Source organism: Alnus glutinosa, chromosome 4, assembly GCF_958979055.1.
Source record: "Alnus glutinosa chromosome 4, dhAlnGlut1.1, whole genome shotgun sequence".
Taxonomy (NCBI): Eukaryota; Viridiplantae; Streptophyta; class Magnoliopsida; order Fagales; family Betulaceae; genus Alnus; species Alnus glutinosa.
In genome coordinates, this window is record NC_084889.1 from 33,832,364 (window position 1) to 33,858,032 (window position 25,669).

At 35.5% G+C, this 25,669-nt stretch overlaps 3 protein-coding genes across 4 annotated transcripts; 2 read left to right on the forward strand and 1 right to left on the reverse strand.

Annotated features, from left to right (window-relative positions):
* Positions 1–591: 591 nt before the first annotated feature.
* On the forward strand, positions 592–4,400 carry LOC133867462 (uncharacterized). The gene is made up of 3 exons (XM_062304234.1): positions 592–908; positions 2,978–3,001; positions 3,850–4,400. The coding sequence occupies exons 1-3, from the start codon at positions 716–718 to the stop codon at positions 4,149–4,151; spliced, it is 519 nt and encodes a 172-aa protein (XP_062160218.1). The 5' UTR covers positions 592–715; the 3' UTR covers positions 4,152–4,400.
* Positions 4,401–6,434: 2,034 nt separating this feature from the next.
* Positions 6,435–12,555, forward strand: LOC133865869 (calmodulin-binding protein 60 E-like). The gene is made up of 7 exons (XM_062302377.1): positions 6,435–6,797; positions 7,773–7,848; positions 8,174–8,232; positions 8,915–9,408; positions 10,175–10,335; positions 10,462–10,665; positions 11,456–12,555. The coding sequence occupies exons 1-7, from the start codon at positions 6,685–6,687 to the stop codon at positions 12,170–12,172; spliced, it is 1,824 nt and encodes a 607-aa protein (XP_062158361.1). The 5' UTR covers positions 6,435–6,684; the 3' UTR covers positions 12,173–12,555.
* A 777-nt stretch (positions 12,556–13,332) lies between these two features.
* LOC133866640 (two-component response regulator ARR12-like) lies at positions 13,333–19,586 on the reverse strand. Of its 2 annotated transcripts, none has more exons than XM_062303232.1 (6): positions 19,124–19,586; positions 18,585–18,737; positions 17,946–18,347; positions 17,784–17,860; positions 15,796–17,064; positions 13,333–13,682 (listed from the first exon to the last, which is right to left on the reverse strand). In XM_062303232.1, exons 1-6 carry the CDS (start codon positions 19,269–19,271, stop codon positions 13,611–13,613), a joined length of 2,121 nt encoding a protein of 706 aa, XP_062159216.1. In that variant the 5' UTR covers positions 19,272–19,586; the 3' UTR covers positions 13,333–13,610. The 2 variants fall into 2 exon arrangements, with proteins under 2 accessions (XP_062159216.1, XP_062159215.1); XM_062303231.1 differs by having other exon boundaries at positions 13,333–13,703.
* Between the last annotated feature and the right edge of the window lie 6,083 nt (positions 19,587–25,669).

Genomic DNA, 25,669 nt, shown 5'->3' on the forward strand with positions numbered 1-25,669 from the left:
TGACACTTTTTGAAACTGAGACAATGATTTGATTAAAAGCCTAACCACATGTCCACATCTACCCATGTGGTGAACCTAAAAAACCAAGAAAGGAAAAGTATGTATCCCAATCTAGTCATCATGCTATTGTGCTATATGCCCCGGGTTGGTCCACCTATATGGACCCAACAGGCCAGACTAGGATCCTTCTAACGAAATGCCAGCTATCTTACTTATTAGCCCTCGTCCAAGCCTGGTTCATCGACCTTGGGCTCATAAATGTAAGAAGTCTATTTTAAACTACAAGAATAGGCATGAATAAATGCAAACCATTATTTATGATCAAATCTTACCTACTGTAAAGATTGAGAAAGAAATAAACCAAAATAAAAATAAAATAATAATCAAAATGTATATGGAGGTGTGTGAAAACCTGAGAAGCTTCTTTGGAACCAGTGTGATCTGATCTTACCTCAACACCAAGATTGTGTAATAAAATTTGCTTTGACTCAGAAGTCAGAAAGAGTAAATGGGCTGATCAATCTGTTGAGTGGTCTGCTTATTACAGCTCATTTATGTGGAGACACCGACTTCTTCAAAAAAGAAAAGAAAAAAAAAAACAGTCCAAAAGTTAAAAAACATGAAAACTTAGACGCTTTTGTCATAACATAACTAACCAGTTGCGGGCTGGATCTCACCATCTCACTGAGAGAGAAAGAGAGAGAGAGAGAGAGAGATGACAAGGCGATCTGGGGCATGCTTGAGGTGTTGTTTGGTGGTGTTTGCGGTGATATCAGCTTTGGGAGTGTGCGGGCCGGCTCTGTATTGGAAGTTCAAGAAGGGTATAAGGCTGGGTAGTTCCAAAGCCTCTTGCCCTCCTTGCATCTGTGATTGCCCTCCTCCTCTGTCCCTTCTCAAGATTGCTCCTGGTATAACTCCCTCTCTTTTTTCTCTAGGTTATTTATTTATTTGTTTTTAATTTTGATATCGGTGTTTTTGTTTCTGGGGTGCTGTAAATTTCTGTTTTTGATTGATTATATGTTGATTGGAGTGAAATTAAGCGGTGCCCATATCATGAATTTGTGTTTTTGATTTGTTCTAGTTACTGATTTTGGATTTGGAGCTCTTTCTCTTTGTATGTTATTGAATTAGATTGAGAAATTTAAACCCAATTCAGGTTTGGATTTGTTTTTCTATTTATTTCCATTATATGCTGAGTTATTTGAGAGTAACTACGAGTAGGGGTCCCCAATTCGTCGATTTGGGGTCTATTGATAATTTTGCGTTCTGAGCTTTCGACCCACTTGGCTTCTCGAATAGTTTCCTTAGAGTGAATTCCAGTTCATGTTTAGAGGTGTATTTTTATTTTTCAATTCTGTTTTATTACAATGAAATACGAGGTATTTAATATATTTTCCATTTTGAGATTTTGATTTGTTGTAGATCCAAATTTGTTATTCTTATTTTGTATTTTTTTTCTTCCTATATGGGCATACGAACTTATTGAACGAAAGGAAAACCATTTCAGTTTCTGGGTTTTATGCATAAAAATTGGATGGAACTCAGTGACTTGGTGGTGATGGTTTTATTTCTTCTTTGATCTCTTTTATATGCCGTCTAGCTCTAGGAGAGTCATCAAGATCTGGCCTTGTCTTGTCTTACATGCTCTATTTACATGATATTCATTATTGCCTTAATTAAGAAGTCTGAAGCCTTTTGCTATGGTTGACTTAAAATAACCATGTTTTGAGTTTTAACTCCATGCATGTGCTCCGCAATATCTGTATATGGAATAGTTATTGATCAATCTAACATGGCTTGTCACACCCAATGCCCATCCATGTCCCTCACGCCCCTCCATTACACCCCACCCACCCAACAAAAAGGGAAAAGCAAGAACGGTGAAAATGGAACTCTACATGAAACTGTATTTTGTAAAACTATCCATTAGAAGTTTTACATTTTGCATTAATCCTTTATTATTGTCTCCACCAGTGGTATGATACCTTCATAGATATTTGTACTTGATGTTGGTGGTAAGTTGGTGTCAATAATGAGGTGCATAATTTCTACTGATTTGCATAAAAAAATCCATTTTAACACCTAATATTGTCCAGTTTGACTTGGTGCAGTCGTGATTGATCCTGGAAAATCCAAGAATGATCCGAGAGTGTGGGAAGCATTTTAAGTTGGAATTATTGAAAAAAGAAAAAGATAACTGTCACATCATTTCATTCCATTCAAAATTTGGCATTGGTATGCCTTTGTTTGTGAATAGGTCATTGTCTAGTTCTGGTCTGATCTAAATGGGGTCCTACCTAGGTGCTTTCTTAGCGAGTGATTATAAAATAGGACATTCATCTGCTTGAAATACTTCACACAGATGCTGAGCTCATATGTGATCTCATGAATTTGATTTTTTTTTTGTGCATTTTGCCTGTGACTTGTATGTAGTCCCTTTTGTGCTTGATAAGATGTGTCTTTATTGTTGTCAATATGATTAAAGAGTTTACTGGCTATCTTTTTGGATGTTAAGGTTAAATCATATGGCAATCTGCCTATTGCTGTCCAGCCATCTATGTGGACGAAGGCACAAGGATGGGCTGAAAAAAAAAAAAAAAAAAAAATCCAAATGTTTGCTCCTATTACAAGAAATGGAGATAGCCATTTGTTTGGGAAAAGTTATTGAGATGGTTTTCCACATGCCTTCTTTTGCACCTGTTTCCATGCATTATTTTGCATGTAGTTGTCCACAAACTTCTCATTCCGGGGCTTGCACAAACTAATTGGGCTAATGAAATTGCATGCAGATCTGGAATGTCTGTTGTTGATGTTGTCTTTTCTGCTTTATTTCTCATTACAATGACTCTCTTTTGGATTCCCAAGTTCTAGTTTTGCTGTAACCCGAGATATGATTGTTATATGTATACTAATTTCTTTGATAAGTATTATATGTATACTAATACTGGTCATCTCTGGGTATTGTATTCTTTTGCAGGGCTGGCCAATCTCTCGGTAACAGGTTAGAGTTCATCCTGCTTATTCAACTTGGCCCAGAAATTCCTATGTTACTCAATATTCATTATGTTCATCTTTATTCTGTTAATTTAGTGAAGGAATTCACTTATTACTAAATACATCAAGTTCATCCATATTCTTTTAATAATGGAGATTTATACTGAGGGTTTAAATCCTTCTTTTATCTTTATTCCTAGGTTAAAGGGACGTATGACTCTTCCACTTTGTCTGGTTTTATTGACTTCTTGTTCATATGTTTTGGACCATGCATACATGTTGTTTCTACTGTCTATCCGGAGATTAAATTGCGTTTCTAGGTTAAATATGTGGATATACCACACGAATTGTGCTGTTCTTTCTTGGTTTGGGTAACTCTAAGTTGGGTTTTACTGATAAATAATTTTAACTATAATGTTATTGTAAACTTACATTTTTAGTAAATTTAATATTTTTTTAAATATTGCCATAAAGTTAATTTTGCCATACTTTGGAGCTCCAACCTTTCTATACCCGTCTAGCTCTCTGCCAATGGCCCTTTTGTCTGGCCTTCACTTGATGGGTCCTTTCTGCCAATTGATTCTTCTTGCTATTTCACTTCAAATAGTCGAAAATCCAAACAACTAATAACAACATACCCTAAACCATGCCATCTTGCAAATAAAAAAATTTAGTGAATTTCTTTCAATGGATATGGTAATTGATACTTGTTGGGCCCCTTATGACCTTTGCATGATGATAGTCTTAGCCACTAAATACTTCCTGCTTCTCCCTTTTTACACTGCTTCCAGACTGGTTATCTTTTCTAGTTATTTGTGATCTCATGAATGTGATTTTAATTATGCTATTGAACAGATTGTGGAAGTAATGATCCGGACCTCAAGCAGGAGATGGAGAAGCAGTTTGTGGACCTTCTGACAGAGGAGTTGAAGCTGCAGGTGGCGGTTGCGGAGGAGCACACTCGCCATATGAACATTACCTTTGGTGAAGCTAAAAGGGTGGCTTCTCAGTACCAGAGGGAGGCAGAAAAATGCAATGCTGCCACGGAAACCTGTGAGGAGGCCAGAGAGCGGGCTGAGGCATTAAGGATCAAGGAGAGAAAGGTGACTTTGTTGTGGGAGCGGCGTGCCCGTCAAATGGGTTGGGAAGGGGAGTAATTGTCTGCAGAATTCGATTTATTGTTTTTTAGACCAAGCTGTGAATTGTTCCACCCTTGGTATTTATACAAGCAGGCAAGCAAAAGTGCTTCGAGTTGTCACCTAGTTGAGGCAGAAATGCTCTCTCTCTCTCTCTCTCTCTCTCTCACAGATATCTTGTATGCATCAATCTTTAAACTATAAACGACAGTGTAATGGATCTCTCAGCTCTACAATTTACTAATATATGCAGATGTATTGATGTGGCAACGCATTACATATTACAAGCATTTCCTAGCGCTGAACAAATTTTGATTCTTGCACTTGCAAAAGGTACATATATAGCTGCATGCACTATACAGGTCAAGTCCAAGATATGATTTAGCTAGATGGTCTAACGCTCTCCTGAAAGGGATGGTATAGATTTGTGTCAGTCCTGTCAGAAGCTCTCTCTCTCTCTCTCTCTCTCTCACACACACATACACATGTATTGTAACACCCTTATAAGGAATTATTGGAAAGTTTCAAATTAACTAGTCCTTTAGGAGTGATAGCGTACATATGACTAGTATTTTTTCCCTAGATCATTACATATAGTCAATTACCATCAATTAGGTAATTATTTTCCGGGGATCTTAAAATCAAAAGCCTTTAATCCCATTCCTTTATATTGAATGTGGATGACACATTACAATTAAGTATCATTTTGTCTTCACCCAAATGAAGTTTTCACAAGGCTCCATGAATGTATGGGAAGCCTCTTGATTGCTATTGTCATTATAATTAGATGCAAGTAAATCCACCAAACGAATTCTTATTAATGTGGATCATCTATTAAGTAAGACTCATAGGGCAACGTTATGCCCCATATTTGTATGTAATACAGACAACTCATGTGTTAGTGTAGATGAGTTCTCACTTGTTAGAACAATGTTCAAGCAGTTTGAGCAGGGTTTTGAGGCCCACCTGCCCTCTCATTTAAACCGTCTGTAACTCGTTGCGCTTGACCCCTGTCCCTTATATCTAGCTACATAATAAATCATCACTTATCTTAAAGCCTAAGCTGATAAAAAAATAGTTAATTTAATAATTTAATTAATATTTTAAAACTTTCATCAAATGTGGACTCAAACTTTCTCTCAATAAGTGAAGCTCAACATATAATTAAAGGTGGCAATTTGTATTCATGTGCTAGATTTGGGTCGTGTTAAAACATGAGTATTAGACTATATAGGTCAATCATAATTTGACTCATTTAACTAAACAGGTCAAACTCTTAACCATAACTCACTAATTTTGTATTGAGTTCATATCAGGTTCATGAATCGTGTCAAAATTTATCAGCCTTTAATGTCGTATGTCGGATTTTAGTTGTATTGAAGTACAATTTTAACACTACATAAGTCATTTATAATCTAACTCATTTAATTAAATGAATTAAATTTTAATTTTACGTTAAGTTAGAATCAAATTCGCAAACTTTGTAACAAATTGTTGGCTTGTAACTACCAAACTAGGTTCAAATAAGGATTCTCTACAATTATTTGTCCGAATTTGAGAGAATTCGGACAGGTGATTGTGAAAGACAACTTATGAGATCCACCTAACTAAATAAAAATTGGATTGCCCAACTATTTATCTGGTCAGGTAGATTTTATAAGTAGTCTTTCACAATCATCTGTCCGAATTCTCTTAAATTCAAGTAAATAATTGTAAAAGATTCTTATAATCCTCTTCATTTCAAATGAAATATTTACTATCTAATTCATTTTATGGTCAAGATTTAAAGTTGATGCATTTAATGATTTATATTATTTCATATTATTTAATTTTTTAAAAGATGTGTCAATATTAATTTTATATACACCATTAAATATATCAACTTTAAATCTTAACCTTTCTTAAGAAATGAATATTATTTGCTTTATTTAATGAAACAGAGAGAATCCTATTCCCTTATCAACGTGGCTCATGGTACATATTCGCATCACTGAGATTAAGAGACGCTAACGTATAACTAAACGAGATGCGTGGGGTCGTTTCTGTCGGCTCAACCGTCAGTCCATTGACTTTCTTTCCTAGGAAAGGCGGTCAAAAACACCGAAGACACCAAAAGAGAAGAGCTTCCAAGTTCCCACTGCGTACCAAAAAAGACAGCAAAAGAAAAACGCGGTTTCAAGTTTCAACCTTCAACGTTCATGCAGTCGCCAGTCGGACGTCACAATACTCTCGACACAGCTGTGGGCTTCAATTATATACTCCAAATACGCACCCACGCGCATATACAATATAAATATGCATACTCTAATCTAATTGAGATTAGAATAAAGATTAAAAATTGGTTCAGATCTATCTTGGACCGAACCGTCAGATCTTTCATACACAACACCCAGATCCAGAATTTGTCAAGAAAGCACCTTTTTGTTTCCTGGGTCTTATATTTGCGGCTTGGGGTTGCTTCTGTGAAGCTTCTTGGAGTATATATGAATTTATTGTAACAATCTCTTGGGTTTTTAAATTTGGTAATTGTATTAAAAACATATTGTGGGATTGGATGGAAAGTTCGAGGAGTAATAGAGTGGAGAAGAGAGGGTATGAGCAAGGTGTGGAGGATGATGCAGAGCTCGTTCCCGGATCGAAGAAGCCGAAGTTGCCAGCTTTGGCGAGGTCTGTTTTATGTGTAACTTTTTCATTATATATCTTACTTTTTGTTGATGAGAGTTCTTACTTTGATTCTTAAGTACTTGTATGATTGTTCTTTGGAAGGTTAGAATGTTAGGTTTTTTTTTTTTTTGTTTCATTTTTTGGTAGTGTCTTTGTGCACGTAGACCTTTCTTTGTATGGTTTTGTGGATTTGGTCATCTGTAAATAAGTTGTGGCATTTCTGAGATAATTGGGGGATTAAAATCCATTTCTTAGGATCCGAAATGGATTGAAATCTATTGCTTGAATACGAGCTTAATCATTTGATAGTATTTGTTAGAGTATTGATAAGCTTAAGCTTTTGGAACAAGTGATGATTTACTTGGTATTATTGTAGAGGTCTTGAGTTCGTACCTTCTCTCTGTCACTTTACCCCAATTTCAGTGAAATATTTTACGTGGTAGGCCTCACCTATTGAAAAGTGAGTTTGAGCCCACATAGAATGGGGAGTGTTAAAGTATTGATTAAATGATTGAATTTATCTCTTCCTATCAATTTAAGCTTTTAGGATAAGTGGTAATTTAACAGTACTCGAGAAATATTGGATACTGCATTGAGAATTGATATAAGAAATGAAGGTTACATGCAGGAGGTATTGTGGGAAGAAGATATTGGACAGTACCAAGATGTAAACATTGATCAATTTATGTTTGGGTTGTAGAAGTTAATGATTTGTTCCAGACTTAGTTTCACAAAATGGTCACAGATCATTTCACTTTATACCAAGTTTTGTTTTATTGCAAGATTATAACCTTCTAAAGTTTACTAACAGATTTAATTTTAAATTTTGGCCTCAAACTTTTTTGCGAATTTTATCAAGGTCATAGTTGAATCTTGTGGTTATTCTCTTTCTTTTTTGTTGAAATGTTATCTGTGCAAGCATTCAGTTTCAATTTTGTGAGTCCACTTCAATGAATATTGAGTTCAACTTATGTGCAGTGTAATTGTGGAAGCTGTGAAGGTGGATAGTTTGCAAAGACTTTGCTCATCTTTGGAGCCTCTTCTCCGCAGAATTGTGAGTCATAAAGTTATCTTTTGTGAGTCAATTTTTTGAGTCCACTTCAGTTGCCCTCTTCTTGAATTTTTAAGATCTGCAAAACTGCAAATCATAGAAACAGGACTGCAAATGTGGATATTTAACTACCTTATTTTACAGTTCATCAACTAAAATAAATAAAGAAACTAACCACATTAAATTGTTAATATTCTGCCATGGAGCAGGCATTCACATGTATAGGCCATAGTGAATCATGTTTATAGTTTTCCAATCATTTGTACTTTTTCTTTTTTGCCCCTCACAAGTTCTCCTCTTGTTAATTATTCCATTTTCGTGATAACAGGTCAGTGAAGAAGTGGAGCGTGCTTTAACAAACTTAGGCCAATCTAATGTGGCAGGAAGGTGAGTTCCATCATTAACATTTAGATGCTAACACTTAGCATCTTTGTTTTTTCATTGTCAGCCAGAGATCTTTATGATGCTTACAAAATTTAAGGATAAATGATGGAATTTTTGCACCACCACTACTTGTTGGTATAAGGCATACTGAGTTGATTACAGAATCAAGTGAAGTCTTTTTGGAGAGTGCGAATCTGTCTTCATGGAAACATGCATTATCAGAAATATTAAAAGCAGAGTAAATATGAATCCCAGATTGTTGTTGGAGATAGAATTTATATCTATAAGGTTAATTACATTAGCAAAGCGAGACTTACACACAAATACCTGGGTTTTCATGGGCTTTTATGTGGTCTTCTCATGAATCCTGAGGCAAGTTTATGAAACACAATTTCTTATGTGAACTTATCAAAGCGATTCTAGCTGTGACCCTTGTGGGTGATAAGATGGAGTTGTAAACCTATGTGTTTGATATTTTGATGCTTCCTTGACAGTAAAATGTGGCTTAAGTTAAAACAGACAAAATTAGGACTCTAAGTTGGACTTTAAGTTTATGCATGGCATATATGAACTGCAGACATTAAGAAGAATTGATAATGCTGTAGACAACTTTCTCAGCTGTCTATGTCTTACTGATGATGCCAACTGATTATAAACTGATCGTTTATGTTTTCACCTGTGGTAGGTCTCTACCTCCAAAAATACTGGGCCCTGATGGAAAAAATCTGCAACTTCATTTCAAAACAAGAATGCCGCCACACCTATTCACAGGCGGAAAGGTTGAGGGAGAGCAAGGAGCAGCCATCCATGTTGTCTTGCTAGACCTGAATACAGGCAGTGTTGTGCGAACTGGATCAGAATCAGCAGCCAAATTGAACTTAGTGGTGCTTGATGGAGACTTCAATGAAGAAGCTGATGAGGATTGGACCAAAGAGCACTTTGAAAGCCAAGAAGTAAAGGAACGTGAGGGGAAAAGACCACTTTTGACTGGGGAACTACAGGTGATCCTCAAGGAAGGAGTTGGAACATTAGGAGATCTTACTTTTACCGACAATTCCAGCTGGATAAGGAGCAGGAAGTTCAGGCTTGGTGTTAAGGTTTCCCCTGGATATTGTGAGGGGATTCGTGTGCGTGAGGCTAAAACAGAGGCTTTTTCTGTAAAAGATCATAGGGGCGAATGTGAGTTTTTTAAGTAGTTTCTACTTTTACTTAGGATAGGACATTTTGCATTTTGCTTGCTAGTCAGGATAGAGGGTCTAGAATCATTCCCTCTCTTTTATGAATAGGTGTAGTAGTCGTTTTAATTACATATGCCGAGTGTAACCCTATATAAGTTGGTCTAGTGTGCTTTTTTATACACAAGTCACAAAACCAGTTCTCATGAAGCACTTCATTTAAATGTGAAACAGTTAAATTGTTAACTGCTCTCACTTTGGTGAAGGGAAGCACTCGCCTTTTATGGTATGATCTGGAAGATGATGGTTAGTAAAGCTTATTAATTGCAGTAGTGAGAGAACAACCTCAACTAACGTTTTTTTTATTTTATTTTTAATAAATAAATCAATCTCATTAGAGGCGCAGAAGGGTGCAATTCGAGTAGACATAAAGTATACAAGAGAGACCCTCAATTAGAGAGAAACTAATGTTGTCTATTTCAAATGAGAATCACTATAATAGGATCACCTGCCTAGTGCAGTTAGTAGGAACTGAAGATTGATTGGTTTAAATACCAACCATTATAATTTCTGTTGAATTTTTTGTATACAACAACCAATCTATTTTTGGTGCCCCAGAGCTCACTTAGTTTAGTGTGAGTTGCGTGGTGCTAGTCCTATGTCTATGCATATATTTAGGTTCTAGGCAAAGGTAGAAATGTTTCTCTTCTTTCTTTTAAAAAATCCACACAAAGCTTGTGTTAATGAAATTATTCTGTGTGTAATTTCAGTGTACAAAAAACATTACCCTCCTGCTTTGCATGACGAAGTTTGGAGATTGGATCGAATAGCAAAGGATGGAGCACTGCATAAAAAGTTGATTAAGGCTGAAATTGTAACAGTTGAAGATTTCCTTCGCCTTCTTGTCAAGGATCCACAGAGATTAAGAAGTGTAAGGATTTACTTAGTTTTCACTTTTGTTCATAAACAGTTTTCTCTTTCCTTTTTATTTCATGTTCTTTCTTTGAGTTTGATCGTTGCCCATTTTCTGTTTCTTATTTTGTTGTTCACAATGTAGGTCCTCGGGAGTGGAATGTCCAACAGGATGTGGGAGAACACAGTGGAGCATGCAAAGACTTGTGTCTTGGGCGGGAAGCTTTTTATTTTCTACACTGATGAAACACACAGCACTGGCATTGTTTTCAACCATATTTATGAGCTCACAGGCCTTATTGCTGAGGGGCAATTCCTCTCTCTGGAGTCGCTTTCCCACAGCCAAAAGGTTGGATTTTCTTAATTTCTCTGGAATGTTGATCACCATAATACATCTATTAATTTGGCCAGATTGATTTATAATATGTGCTCTTCTTACATTAATTGCACACAACACATACAAAGCTCTAAAAAGAGAAGTACCAAACTAGATAATCATAATACTAAAGTATAATCTTACTTGGATGTTTTAACTAAGAACATCAAATAACTAACAACAATTAAGGTACATAACGCACCATAGTCACCGGAGGGACAAGGATCCTCTCCATTTCAAGTGAAATGGAGAGTAACTATTTTATGGTCAGGATTTAATGTTGTTCCATCTAATGGTATAAACGATGCTACATCATTTAAATTTTTTGAATTGCGTGCCAATATATTTATCATGTGGCATCATTTAAACTGTTAGATACAATAATATTAAATCCTTACCATGGAATGAGAAAAGCATCTGAAGGTCAATTCATATTGTTATTATGTGGCATTCAGAAATGAAATAATACATGATTATAGATTTTCTGCATGCTACAAAGTGCTTTTCTGCTTGTGTAGTCATAAATCTTATTTTTGACTCCTTTGGCATAAGGGATTGCATAAATTGAGTGACAGCAGCTAGGCTATTCTGCTTCTATTATTGGTTTGTTTGAAAATTCTTTTCACAAAATTATCTGCAACCTCTCTTCATGAATTGAATGATTTTGTCCATTGATACAAAACATTTTTGTTCTAGTTTGATAAGCATTCATTTGATACTCTCTTTTAGTAAATTCAGCTCATTCCTTTGGAACTTCATACAGCTTTTAGTGGATACCCTGGTGAAGAGAGCATATGATAATTGGCATCAAGCTGTAGAATATGATAGCAAAGGCCTAAACTCCCTCGCCAGTACTAATCAGGCAATAAGTGCCTCAGCTACACCTATAGCTGATCACAACTATACTGCAGGTCGGAATATATCAACTGTACATGTTCAGAACAGGCAGCAGTATATCTCTGAACTGGACACACAATGCCAATATGTCCCTCAGTTGATTGAATTTCCATGTGTGAGGTCTAATCAAACAGCAGTTATGACATTAAACAACTCACAAGCATCATTATCAGACAGCATAGATTGCATGCCAGTTGGAACTCCTGCAGTTGGGAATTCATATTTTCCAGGAGATTGGTCTCACCCGAGGAATGGGGAGGGGTCGGAAGACATTTTTGCCGAGGAAATCCGCCTTAGGAGTTCGGAGATGTTGGAGAGTGATGACATGCAGAGACTGCTAAAGACATATAGTACGGGAGTTGGTGTTGGAATGGGGGTTGGTTTTGGTCATTCTGATGAGCCTTGTTTCTCTTACAGTGTTGAATATGAGTCTCAGATGGATAAGACATTTGGCAACGAGCGCGGCCGGAGCTCAGGGAAAGCATTCATTGGATGGCTTAAACTTAAAGCCGCTTTAAGGTGGGGGATATTTGTAAGGAAAAAAGCAGCAGAAAGGAGAGCTCAGCTTACTGAGCTAGATTGACTTGAAAAATTGGATCTATTTTCTTCCTGGGTTCTGTAGAGATAATATAATTTGGTGCCTTGAAATTCAACCATTTGATTCCCAGAAGACACAGATGAAGAAATGAAGGCTGATCATGATTTCAAGGAAACCTGACTTTCTTGACACTCAAAAGAGATGAGAGAGAATAGTCATGCATCATGTTTGCTGGATGTTTTTACCTCGATTTACTTGTTCCAAGCATCTTTTCTCTTTTTTAGTTTTTTTTTTTTTGGTTTCCTTTCTCTGATGAATTCCCACTGCATGGGTCTTTTCTTCATGTGTTTGTAATATTATTATTCTTTTCTCCATACTCAATTCACTATATTATAGTCTTTTTCCAACAAGATTCATGTGTTGATCTATATTTTATGTTTTTGAAGGAAGGCAAAATGGTCTTGTATGTGTTTAATATTTTATCAATGGTTGTCTTTGTCAAAATCATGAAAAGTGTTTTTACCTATGCCTAACCACGTTTTCAAATATTCTATTTTTGTTAATTGTGTTTTGAAATTGCTTGTTTTCAAACTGTAAGTTTTGAAACCACTAAATAAATCAAATGGACACCGATTGTTATTCTTCAATTTGTTAATTTTAAAGATGCTAAACAATCGTACTCTTTCTAACAAGAAAAAAAAAATACAAAATTTTTGCATTCTTGACTTAGAGTACGTTTGGCCCTGCAATCTTGTAGTTCAAAAGCGCATTTTTAAACAAAATCATGAAAAGTGTTTTCAACTACGCTTATCTATGTTTTCAAATATCATATTTTTATTAACTGTGTTTTAAAATTGCTTGTTTTCAAGCTGCAAGTTTTGAAACCACTAAATCAAATGGACACGATTTGTTAATTTTAAAAATGCTAAATAATCGCACTCTTTCTGACAAAAAAAAAAAAAAAAAAAGCATACAAAATTTTTGTAAGTTTTAATCTTAATTTATAAGGATGTTATCCCAAAATATTGACTAATGTGCTCTCTAATCTGAAATGAACCAAACCTGAAACCACCTTTCATAAACGGTAATTGCAGAACACTAGGAATTAACCAACCTGTGTATTAACCGACCATTGTTCCTAGATTTTGAATACAATAATATGAAAATTCTACACGTCTTTTCTTATTATTAGAAAAGAAAAAAAGAAAAGAGAAGGATTACACATTCTTTTATTCATCTTTAAATCAGAAAGACACTAAGAATTTCTCATGCCATTGTTCTATCAACAAGGAGGAGGAAAAGTCGAAGAATAAATTAAGAAGATCTTACGTTAACAGTTATAACTAGAAATTATATTCAGTAGCAGAGAGAAATAAGGGGGGGAAAAAGATAAAAAGATGAAGAAAATACATAATGATACAAGCTCCTCTAAGAGGAGTAAATTTATGATGGTGATGCCCTTCAATTCTCAAAGTTAGAGGTCTCATAAACACGACCCAAGAGAGTAAGCATCGAATCCGAATTCCCCATCACTCAACATCATCTGATTATGTTCCTGCATGAGGTGCACAGGATCCTGTCAAAAGAGGATACAACAGAGATTTATGTTGAAATAAACTCAAGCTGTCTAAAAATAAATGAATACAAATCAGTTATGTCTTGGTATAGACAAAAGGTGTCTACATGTTTAATCAAGCAAATGATGCAAAGAACTTAAGTTGGTAGGACACATTATATATGACCTGAACTATGCATAGGAGTTACAAATCTTCCCCTCTATTTCCACTTGCACCAAAAAAAGATGGCAAAACTACACTGCATTTCATAATTTCATTGTTTATCTGGAATTAAAATGGCTACCAGCCTTTGAATTTTATTCATTGTTTAGAAAAAGTGGTTTGAATGGCTCTGCATTTCATTTTCAATCTTCAATTTCTGAGCTTCTAGTAGTACATAACACCTTATTAAGCTCGAATAATCTGGTCAAGCTTTCATATCCCAACGTTTGTCTGCCTTTGTAGTCCATAACTATTATATATATATAAAGAAAAATGTTGAAATTCATGTGTTCTGTTATTCTAAGCTAAACAATTGATGTGTTATTTGTTTGTACTTTTATGCAACAGGAGTAGATTTTGGTATTGAGGTCCCTTAATTTCAAAGATTCAGAACCTTCATTCAAAACAAACGGTCTGAATTTAGCCACATAAGGCTTCAAAGAAAGTAAATGGGTGGCCGGACGACCTCCTTGAAGAGTGGCTGACCACCGTTTTATCCTTTGAGGGGTTGGACGAATTAAAAAATTATATATATATTTATATGACGAGGAATCACTCTAAGGCAGGGCCACTTCAGGGCCACTTTGTGTACCTACTCCTGTAAATAAAATTTTCATTTACTTGATGTGTGTGCAATCAATAATTTAAGATTTGTTAGATCATAAGTTCATTTTTTTAAAAAAAATATTTATTATATTTATATTATAAAAGAATATAAGTCAACTGAAATAAGCCATAGTTAGCTGATAAGGATCCTATCTAGACAACATTCTCTGCTACATCTTTAATGAGCATATCTTTGTTTACATCTTTGTTTACTACTACTATCCATCATTAATGACCATATCCGTCTCTGCTATATATATATATATATATATATATATATATATATATATACCAATATAATATAACAAATATGTAAAAAGGATTCGCTCCAAATGAATGGCCCTTAAGATATATGATTTCCGACTAATTATGTTTGAAATTTATAATGCATAAACTCATCATTAGTTATCAGACAAGTATGTATTTCATAAATCAGGCTGGCCAACAGAAATGAATATACATTTCATAAATCAATTTTAAGGTACAACATTAGTCATTGAAATAGAATGCACACAAGATAATGCATTCTCACTCTATGAATTTAACACTTGGTTGGATAGTAACCTGACCATTATAAAGATCTATCCACATAACAGCATCACAAAAATAAAATCTTTGGTAAAACTCAAGGTTACATAGCTGTAGGCATAAAAATAATCAAATGAGGGCATCCAACAAACAATCAGCAATGAGTCGATAACAACACAATGAAGAGAATTGATTAGCAAGTTGTCGGGCATGCTTGGATGAAATGAATGATTTCCAATGACCCCTGTTTTTCTTTTGCACCCTATTACCGGCAACGAAAACTATATATGGCGTAATGCAGTTTATTTTGCAGTATTCAATGCAAAATTGTCCTAAAAATGCTTAGCAGGCTATCAGTCAACATCCATGATGTATCATCAACATTGTTCTTTGTAGTTATTTTGAAGTCATTGTTTCATGGAAGTAATGATAGTTAGAACTTAGAAAGGGTATCAGCTTGAGATTTGTGACCAAACAAAGCTGATTATGTAAGCAGTATGTGAGCAAGCAAAACAAAAGAAAAAAAAGTTGTAAGAACATAATATCAAGCTGGAAAAGAAAAAGAAAAAAGTTACGAAATGAGATTTCTGCACATATCAAGTTGTGTTAACCAGAATTTAGCTTCTATGGTTCACTGAGTCTGAGAACGTGACACCCATTTAAAATTATGACTTCATCAAAGACTCCAAAGAAATGTGCACATATTTTTTTTTTTTAAAAAAAATCAGCAGCAGAAAAGGCAGGATATTATCATACCCGTTTCGCCATTGAGTTCATTATATCATCTAAAGAGTCATAACTGTTGTGCATGAAACCATCCTGTAACTTTGTTTGCTCCAAGAGGTAGTCCGCATTGTCATTCATCTTTGTGTCCAGATCAGATTTCTCAACCTCACTGTGCTGACCAATGGACAGAGCACCACCATGTAATTGGGGAATCAGAGACACATCAAAACTTTTGCTGCAGGTTGCATTATTTTGCTCCAAACTCCGGCCAAAGGGACTCACTATACCATTGGCAGAAACCATAAAATTTACTGCACTGACGGTATGATTCAAGTTTTGGTTGTAATTCTGTTTCTGTTCTTCCCATCTTTGCTTTGATGTGTAATTCATATTCTGAACAACATTACCAATGAAGCCTTCTTGACATTGTGTATTTCCTCTTGAATCCTCTAGAGGAGCTGAAACTGCACTTGTTGATGGAAAACTAATTGGGCTGTTCCCAATATGAGGGCTGGTAGAGGATATATTCGAGTTATTAGAAAGCAACTGATCTTGATTAAAAGGTTCACTCAGTGGCAAAGAAGTTGATGAAAATCTGGATAACTGAACCGCACCCTGCCAGCTTTCATTACTTCTATTATTATCCAAAAAATCAGAAGAACCGCCACTCCTGATGTTGAAAGAATCTGGAGTCCGTGAAACCACTCCAAGAGGAGATTGGTTTCCAAATGCTCCTCTATTATGTTGTGGATTTCCTTGCAACACCAGAGGATTGCTTGAGACACTTGATAACAAACTATTCGAGCTAGCAACAGTCACCCTGTTGTCAGGGAAGCTAGTAGCAACAGTAAAACCTGTTGAATTCCTAATGGGATTGAAATCTCCAATGGGTGTAATGAACTTGCTCTGTTGCAACTGGTTGAGCTCTAATGATGTCGGAATACCTTGAAATAAACTTGCACTTTGGTTTGAAGGCAACAGAGTTGGCTGGAGCTTCCCAAGACCATTGACAGAGCTGCTCAAGTTTTGACCACTTGGTTGTATAAGTCCAGAAGAGGTAATTCCACGAAGTGTTAAACCGGCAGTGGAATTTAGTCTACCAAGCATCCCACCTGGTGTATATGATGATGATAGAGCTGAGCTTGAAAGCCTTCCTGATCCAGCCAAGGTGCGAATATCTCCAAATCCATCTAGTGAAGCCATGCGCAAGTAAGACGAATCATTAACCCCCAATACAGCAGCCATACTAGCCTGCTGAGTTGCCATAACATTGACTCTTTTCAGGTAGAGCCTATATTTCTGCAACACGAGATGACGCAGTAAGCTTAAAGGTACTACTGCAATGTAAATTCTTAAATATTCTCGGATGTCCTAAATAAAGTATGACTTATTTCATGAAGGCATATGTACCCCAATTTTGTCATGCAAGCTGAGCTCCTCCCCAGCTAGCTGGGGCATAGGCATGCAATCTATTACTAAAATTTCGAAATTACAACACAAACTACTGCTAATCTGGAATTGGACACCCCTATCTTTGATAAAGAAAAAAATTCTCTCAATTATTAAATTTAAATATCAAAATTACCCCCTAATCAACCCATGCATTGTACTACTCAAAAAATTCTAAACCGACTCTTCCACTCCTGATTTATGATCTTAGGTTTTCTCCATAAAAAAATTGGGTTTACGGTTTTAAATTCTATTGGAAAATTCAAGAATTAATCAAATTTTAAATTCTATTAGAAATCTCATGATTTAATCAAATAAATATCTATATATTTAACAAGAAATGCTGTCTTTTTTTGATTCATTCTTCAATTGTTTCCAAGTACTTTAAGCCAAATCTTTCACAGTAGTAATGGCTGTCAAGTTAAACACAACATTATTCCATCTAACTCAAATCCAACGTTATTCACAGGTCCAAAGCTTTCTAATTGGAGAATATCTCACTGTAAAGGCATAACCATATTAGTTTTTTTTTCCCTTGAAAGTGAAGAAGAGAGAGGAAAGATCTGTGCCTGCAGATGGCTTGCCACATTTTCCCTTGTAAGCCCTTCAACATTCATCAGGTCAAGAATTTTCTTAGGAAAAGCCTCTGCATTAGAAATTAAATAGGAATTAGGCATGATAAGCCCCATGCTACAAATACAAATTATCACTTCTTTGTAGCAGATACTCACTTTCAAGTCCCAATTGATTTACAGCTGCAACAAACTTTCTGTGCAGCTCGACAGACCAAACTACACGAGGCTTCTTCTGGTTTGATGGGTCTTCATTCTCATTCTCATTTTCTTCATCTTCTTCTTCCTCGTCTTCATTTTGGTCCTTCCGCTTCCTACTGAGTTTGCTCTGCTCTGCATTACCTGTTGATGTGACATCTTGGCCACTGTCTCCAGTACCATGACCACCCTTATCTTCATTGGGGGACTTATTTTGCTCCTTGCAGTCAAATTTCTTTCGTCGGAGTACATGCTGCCATATGTTTTTGAGCTCTTCAATTCGAACAGGTTTCAACAAATAGTCACATGCACCATGGGTAACTCCCTTCATCACAAGCTTCGTATCACTATGGGCTGACAACACTGGAACCACATTAAAAGACAAAATTAAATCAATCAACCATTTCACTCATTATTTCTAAAACAACCTTTTTCTATTTCTTGGATTGAGCACTTAATAAAAATGTGGTCACAAGAAAAAGTCCTTCCGCTCCAACCGGAGCCCTTTGACCTTACATCTATAGCAAAACTATACACATTTGTGGACACAAAATCATAGGATATATATATATCAAAGAACAAAGAAAAGCTCAAGCTTACTGATGACAGGTAGGTCCATTTCAAGCCCCACATGCTCAAGGAGCTTAAAACCATCCATGTCTGGCATATTCACATCACTGATAACAAGGTCAAACTTGTTTCTGTTCTCTCTCAACATTTTCAGTGCCAAGACCGCCTGATTGGTCGTAGTAACTGCATAAACCGGAAATCCCATTTATAAATACATCAAAACCAGATACTAAAATCAAACATGACAGATTCATGTGTAATTCACAATCAAAATCACAGTATCCAAAATACTCAAAGAGGATTACTGAATACCCATTAAAAACACCGTCTCTAAAATGTTTCTTATAAAACAAAAATGAATGGTAATTGGCATCACTCATCAGATTAACAAAAGCATTCGATATTTGATACAGAAAGCAACCAAATAATACACTTTTCAATAAACTACGTATAATACTTCACAAAAAAACACAAAATTTTGTAAAATTAGAAATGAATAACAATTCAAGTTCAATCCTCATGTTCCACATAACCAAACGCAAAAACATAAAAGCAGGAAGGCAACAGACCGTGATATTGGCATTTCTGAAGCAAGGTGTTCAAAACTTTGAGGCAAATTGGGTCGTCATCTACAGCCAGAACACGCATACCCACCGGAAACCTGTCCTGGCCCGCATCTCCGTCCACCAAACTACCTCTTTGGTCCTCCACAGTCATTGTCAATCAACAACTCCGGAGAGACCCAGATGAGAAACAAGGCAACAAAACAGAGATCAAATAGCAAAGTTTCAATTTTGAACGTTGAGACTCAATTTTTCGACCCTTTTCCACCAAACCCAACCCAGAAGACAAATAACATGAGCAAGGAGTCTGAAAGAGAGATATCAAGACTCAAGAGGAGGAGGTACTGAAGAAGTGCTAGAGAGAAAGAGAGAGATGAAATGGATAGTAAGTAAAAGCTGTACAAAATGAACAATGATGGTGATGGCCAGAACAGAGTTAAGAGATTCAACCCAACAGAACAGATATCTTTTTTAGTATTTTAGTGAAAGACTTTTTCTTTATATCTCTCTCTCTTCTCTGTTGAATTGTTCTCTCTCTACTGTGTATTTTGTCTTTAGCTTTTTCTTTCCAACAGAACAGAAAAGCCTTTTACTTTTATATTATTTTGCTTCATGGATTATTTATTTTTTATTAATTTTTGGGTAAACTCTCTTTCTCTCTCTCTCTCTCTCTTTCTTTCTCTGGTCTCTATATGAGAAGTGGAAGACCTTTTTGGGTTTGATAATATAGGTCTGACGTCCACAACAGCTTGATAGACCCTACCATTTCTTTTAAATAATAAAATAATTCATCAATGTGGATTGTTCAGTTATAGTGAATCATTGTTCATTAAGCTATTTATCCTCCTTTGGCTTTGTGAGTCAAATGTACTTCCTAAATCCATTGCTCAATAATAGCAACCAAACGGATGGGTCCCTCCATTGCCAAATTTTACTGAACCAATGATTCAAATTTTATTGAACTTAATATAAGGTCTAATGCTCTTTTATGGTTGATCAATTGACTGTTTTGAATTGCAGTCGATTCGAGCAGCTAATTCCTCTACAAATTTGTAACAGTCGATTGACTGTTTTGAATTGCAGTCAATCTAAGGCCGACCAGCTATTTGAAAGAAGTTTATCTATCGAAACAGAAGTCAAACTTTTCAAATATCTGGTCGAATAGGTAGATTCCATCAAAATCTACTCGGACAGTCGGACATGCTGCAATTCGTTAATCAAATTGCAGCGAATCGCGGATCTCTTATATTAAAAAGAAAAAAGAAAAAAAAGAAAGAAATGGAAAATAAATAATGAAAATGTCATGGTAAAGCATGAAAACATATTCTGTTTAAGTTACACTCGGGTAATCTATGGAGAATCTGGCAATTATTGGGGTCTTAAATGCTAATCATATTAAAATTTCCATTATTGGAAATATAATTATAGCAAGAATTGTTTTGATTGATTGTGAGGGACCCGTGACATGAGACCCTTCTTAAATAATAGTTCCCATTTCAAGCTGAAGACAATTTTGGCCTTTTGTAAGGTTCATTGTTGCCTTTTTGTTTTCCTAAGGGGCCATAAGCATTCCTAATTTTTAGCATTTCTTTAATTTTTTATTTTTTTTTTTGTTGTTTTCTACATAGCAAGTACCTTCTGCATTGGCTAATATACTCTAAACTTGTCCCATTAGTTGAGTTTCCACTCCATCCCAATTCCCATGCAAATGTAACTATAAAAAAAATTGCTTTAATTATCTGTCTATTTGACTTAATGGTACTGAACTTTAAAACGTCTCAAACTAAGATATCTAATTTTTAAAACGTCTCAATAACAAGTGCTCCATTAGGATTTGCTATTAAATCTTGCTAAAATTCTCAAAATACCCATATGTTTATTTTTAAATATTTCAAAGATTTAGGCATAGGTATTTTTTTTTCCTAAAAAAAATGGATGGATATTTTGAAAATATTGACAGGATTTAACAACAAATCCTAATAGATCATCTGTTATTAAGACATTTTAAAAATTGAGTAAACTAATTTGAAACGTTTTGAGGTTTGAAGGACTATCATTATGTAACCCTTTTTTCTCACTTTTATCTTATAATGCTTTTAATTCTAATAATGGGTCTTGCAAAAGGTTACAATAATGCTACTTTTCCTTACAAGGTAAATGATTTTGCTAGTTTTGCTTTGTTAGGTATAATGGATTAATGCTACATATCATCCTTGTATTTTTTTTTGTCTCTCCAAAATTAATGTAACTCTTAAAATTACCATTGGATCAAAATTCAGCAGTGGTCTATCATAAATTCAATAGTAATTTTAAAAATCACATTAATTTTAAGGGGACAAAAGGGGAACACAAAGGTGATATATAATATTAGCATTTTCTTTTTCTTTTTCTTTTTTCAAATTGGGTAGGAACTTTTTTTTTTTTTTTTTTATCTAATCTAGTCTATTAAACCAACATATGTTCCTACAATTTTAATATGATTAATAAAGCATGTGACACCGCTTCTTAGAGCACGTGACTCTCACACGTTTCAACATCTGTCATTAAAATATGTGATTTTTGTATATACTTTAAAAGTCGATATCAGTTCTTTCAAAGAAAAAAAAAAAAAAAAAAGAATCGACATCAGTTTAATCCATTGGGTGAAAAATTTCTTCCAACAAAAGGAAACCTTTGTCAATTGAAGAGACATTTAGGGTTTGAATATTAAATATGTAGGCCTTCGAACATGCTCAAATTTGATTGCTAAAATTCATTTTCTTTTCTTTAATACAGCTTTGCAATGGTTAAACAAACCACCATGGAAAGATTGCTTGAAGAAAAAGACAATGAAACAGAAACAACAAATAAATAAAGGTTGACATGTTTAAGGAGAAAAATTACAATTGCGTACAACGTTTGGCAAAAGGAGAAAAAGTCAATGAAATTAATGTAATATGATGACTGTAGACGACAATTCAATCCTCAACCAAAAAATAGACAGATGGAGATTGGAGAGAGCCAAAGACATGGCCAAGAGATTCTTGTTTTATATAATAAAGTTTTTTTTTTTTTTTTTTTTTTTTTATATATATATATATATCAGATAAATTTATTTCAATTCAGTTTGTCAAAATTGATTTGTTTTCTTAAAATATATAATTTTGCATTTAGATTAATGGAAATTCTTTTAACACAGTCTATTAAACCGATAGTCTATTCAATAATTTTGATAATTACGTGTTTTAAGAATACATATCAATTTAATAAATTAAGTTTAAGGAAAATTCATCTGACTTAGATTTGAGGGAAATTTTGTTCCTTGGTTTATGTTTATCACTAATATTCCAAATATCATCAAAATTATAATTATTTATTTTAATATAATTATTAGAGAGAGAGAGATGTATAATGTAAATAAGATCCATGAACTTATAATTTTCAAGTAATTATTGAGATTACGATCTTCTATAATTATTTACAGGTGATTGTAAGAAATCACTTATGAGACCCATCTGACCGATAAATTGTTAACAGCCCAATTTTAATTTGGTTAAGTGGGTCCGGATAGTAGTCTCTCATAATCACTTGTCCGAATTTTCTCAAAAAAAGATAAGTATGGCTTATGAGGGAATAAGATCATCTCCATTTCATTTAATGAAATTGATACTATCTATTTCAAATGAAAAGTTGAGATTCAAAGTTGATGCATCTAATGGGAAATTAATGTTGGCATATCTTTTAAAAATTTAAATAATGCGAAATTATGTACACCATTAAATGCATCAACTTTAAATCATAACTATAAATTAAATAGTATCAATTTCATTTAAAATGGAGATGATCATATTCTGCTTATGAGTACATTTCATTAATAACGTCTAATCAATATGAGAATTATTCTGATAATAAAATTTTTTAATTTTCAACCAATTTATATAAGAGTAACTTAAGAAAATATAAAAAAAAAAAATAGAAACATTTATTTTAAGTTACTCTTTTATATATATATATATATATATATATATATATATATATATATATATATATACTTGGGATGGAAGAAAAAAAAAAATTGGTATAGGAAGACTGGTTTTCACGCTGTCAGAGATAGGGTGGACGATGATTCTCTGAATTTGGGAGCCCTTGGGCATTGCTAAAAGTACCTGAAGAGTACACTTCTCATGTGAAGTCCTTTCTGAAAGTGCACAAATATCACCACGTTTCGAACTCTGATTGGCTGGCCACAAGTTCCGAGTATGGGAACTAATTTTAGATTCCGGACCCAGAAAGAGTTGCAGCCTTTTTCTGATAATGACACGTCGGTTGGTGCCAGCCTTAGCAGCGATAAGGACCTCTCAAAGTCCAAGCTCGGGGGGGCCAGAAAGAGTACCAGTTTTTTTATTGTCACGCCGAGTTTTTCAAATATGAAATCCTCGGAAGAAATATTTGTGTATTAAAAATTGAGAACCCTTTTATAAGAATACCGTAAAAGTGATATTTTATAGCCTCCACTCAAACTTTGCTATATCAGCTAAAACCAAAGTATAAAATAGAGATGAATGAAGCCAATCCTTCACCTAATTAGCATATTTTCATCTTTTTCCTTCTTGGTCTAGCCGGATATGAACACCTTGGCCGTTCTCAACCACCGACGACTGCAACGCCGACCATCGGGACCCGTCGCCAACACCCACTAGAGGAGCACTGCCACACTGTCCCGCTCATCCACCGGGACAACGCCGACCACCACACACAGCACTTCAATTACTCCTACTACAAATAGCTTCAAAACCATTGCTAATTATGAACAAATTTCACAAAAATTCAGCGCGATGATTATCAACAACAACCTGAAGCATTGTTCAGTAGCCACCGCTGGAGCACAAAACACCAAGAGCAAGATCTGAAAACACACTCACAGAAAGCTCAAATGGTGTCGTACCTGTCCAGGAGTGATCGGCCCAACGATCACCATTTTCGCAAGGAAAACCAAACGAAGCCACCCAAAACTGGTTTGGCCGAATCTGGACAAGATCCGATTGGAAACTCACGCACATCGACGTGGGCTTGGTGGGTCGGGGTGCGTGGGTTCCCGACGGTGTCAGGAGATCGCTGGTGGTTGGGGTTTGGGTCGGGAGCTTGCTTCACATTGCCGGTGGTTGGGGTCGGGGTCTGTCGCTGGACAGATCTCTCATTCTCTGTCACTGGACAGATCTCTCATCGCGGTGACTTCGTGGATTACTATCGTCTCCAATAAAATCCTCATTGGGCGGTGAATCTGTGGATTCCGACGGCGGCGTTCGGCTGGGAGAGGTGGGGTTGTATGTGGTTGGTTCGCCAGGCATAAGGTTAGAAGGAAAATAGAAATAAGAAAAGTGATAATCCGGTGTATTAGGCTATAGTATATTTAGTGTGTTTTAAATGATGTGTCAAACCCTTATTGAATGCTGTAAAACACCAGTTTTACAGATGGTCTGGATAAAATGTATTCTTTTAAAAATTAGGATTTACCTTCAATACAGATTTACTGTAAACACCACTTTTACGGCCTTCAATAAACCACTCCACCTCTCCAGCCAAACGCAGCCGCCGGAATCCATAGAGCCACTATCGGAATATGTTGAAGGCCCTCGCCAAAGTTGCCACCGAAATTCATGGAGCTACCGGCGGTGTCTTCGTAGATGAGAGAGAGAGAGAGCCCATTTGATTTTTCCGATTTGGAAATTTTGATTTAGGTTTTTGTTGATTGGGTTTTCCTTGGATTGTTGATTGTTGTTGAGGTGAGGTTCATGGTCGATTGTAGGGTGGCTGATTTGGGTGAGTTTGGTGCTTCACCTGTTACTTAGAGATGGCCGAATGGGGTGAGAAATATTTAAATTGGTTTTCTTGTTTGGTTGGGTTGTCTGCAATATGAGAGAGAGAGAGAGAGAGAGAGAGAGAGAGAGACCGGACTTGTAACAAACAACCAAGGGCTAATGGCCAGATCTGGAGTGAGCCATTGGTAGATCATTTGTGCATTCTGAGAAAGTAGAGCCTCAGCTAGCCCCATCCCAGTTTAATTATTTAGTAGCTAAGGCAGCCACTATCAGCCTGTCGTCCTTTGGAGGGGCCTTCATTTTTTATTCATTCTTTGAGAAATGGAAGAATTAGAACAGAAAATCCCAATCATCCAAAAAAGAGTCTTCTTCTCAAGTAATTTATCGCAATCGTTCGAACTATGAGTTTCACATTTGATTATGTTATATGGATTCAAGGCGCAATCTAAATTCTTACTTGGGAACAGTTTTATGCATGGTCTAAAGAAAAGTGTAATTTCAGTTATTTGAACTTCTTAGAGTATCATCAGTAGTAGTGAATATTGTGAAAAAGAAGAAAGAAGAAAGAGTCGGCCGCATGGTGGAGGCTGAACTCAGCCAGAGTGGTGAGGGTGGAGTCGGCTGCAGCAGTCGTCGGTGGCTGAGAACAGGTTGTGTGTTCAGATCTGGATAGACCATAAGGAAAAAGACAAAAGTGCCCCAATTTGATGATGGATTGACTGCTTTCATCCCAATTTTATTTGATGCGTTTAGC

Excerpts from the sequence above, each read along its gene's own strand:
- LOC133867462 (XM_062304234.1), top strand. The coding sequence starts at position 716 with ATGACAAGGCGATCTGGGGCATGCTTGAGGTGTTGTTTGGTGGTGTTT. Across the intron at positions 909-2,977 it reads CCTTCTCAAGATTGCTCCTG|GGCTGGCCAATCTCTCGGTA; the intron begins GTATAACTCCCT and ends ATTCTTTTGCAG. Across the intron at positions 3,002-3,849 it reads GGCCAATCTCTCGGTAACAG|ATTGTGGAAGTAATGATCCG; the intron begins GTTAGAGTTCAT and ends GCTATTGAACAG.
- LOC133865869 (XM_062302377.1), top strand. The coding sequence starts at position 6,685 with ATGGAAAGTTCGAGGAGTAATAGAGTGGAGAAGAGAGGGTATGAGCAA. Across the intron at positions 10,336-10,461 it reads ATCCACAGAGATTAAGAAGT|GTCCTCGGGAGTGGAATGTC; the intron begins GTAAGGATTTAC and ends TTCACAATGTAG. Across the intron at positions 10,666-11,455 it reads CGCTTTCCCACAGCCAAAAG|CTTTTAGTGGATACCCTGGT; the intron begins GTTGGATTTTCT and ends AACTTCATACAG.
- LOC133866640 (XM_062303231.1), bottom strand. The coding sequence starts at position 19,271 with ATGACTGTGGAGGACCAAAGAGGTAGTTTGGTGGACGGAGATGCGGGC. Across the intron at positions 18,348-18,584 it reads AATGGACCTACCTGTCATCA|TGTTGTCAGCCCATAGTGAT; the intron begins GTAAGCTTGAGC and ends ATGTGGTTCCAG. Across the intron at positions 13,704-15,795 it reads TGAACTCAATGGCGAAACGG|GATCCTGTGCACCTCATGCA; the intron begins GTATGATAATAT and ends CTCTTTTGACAG.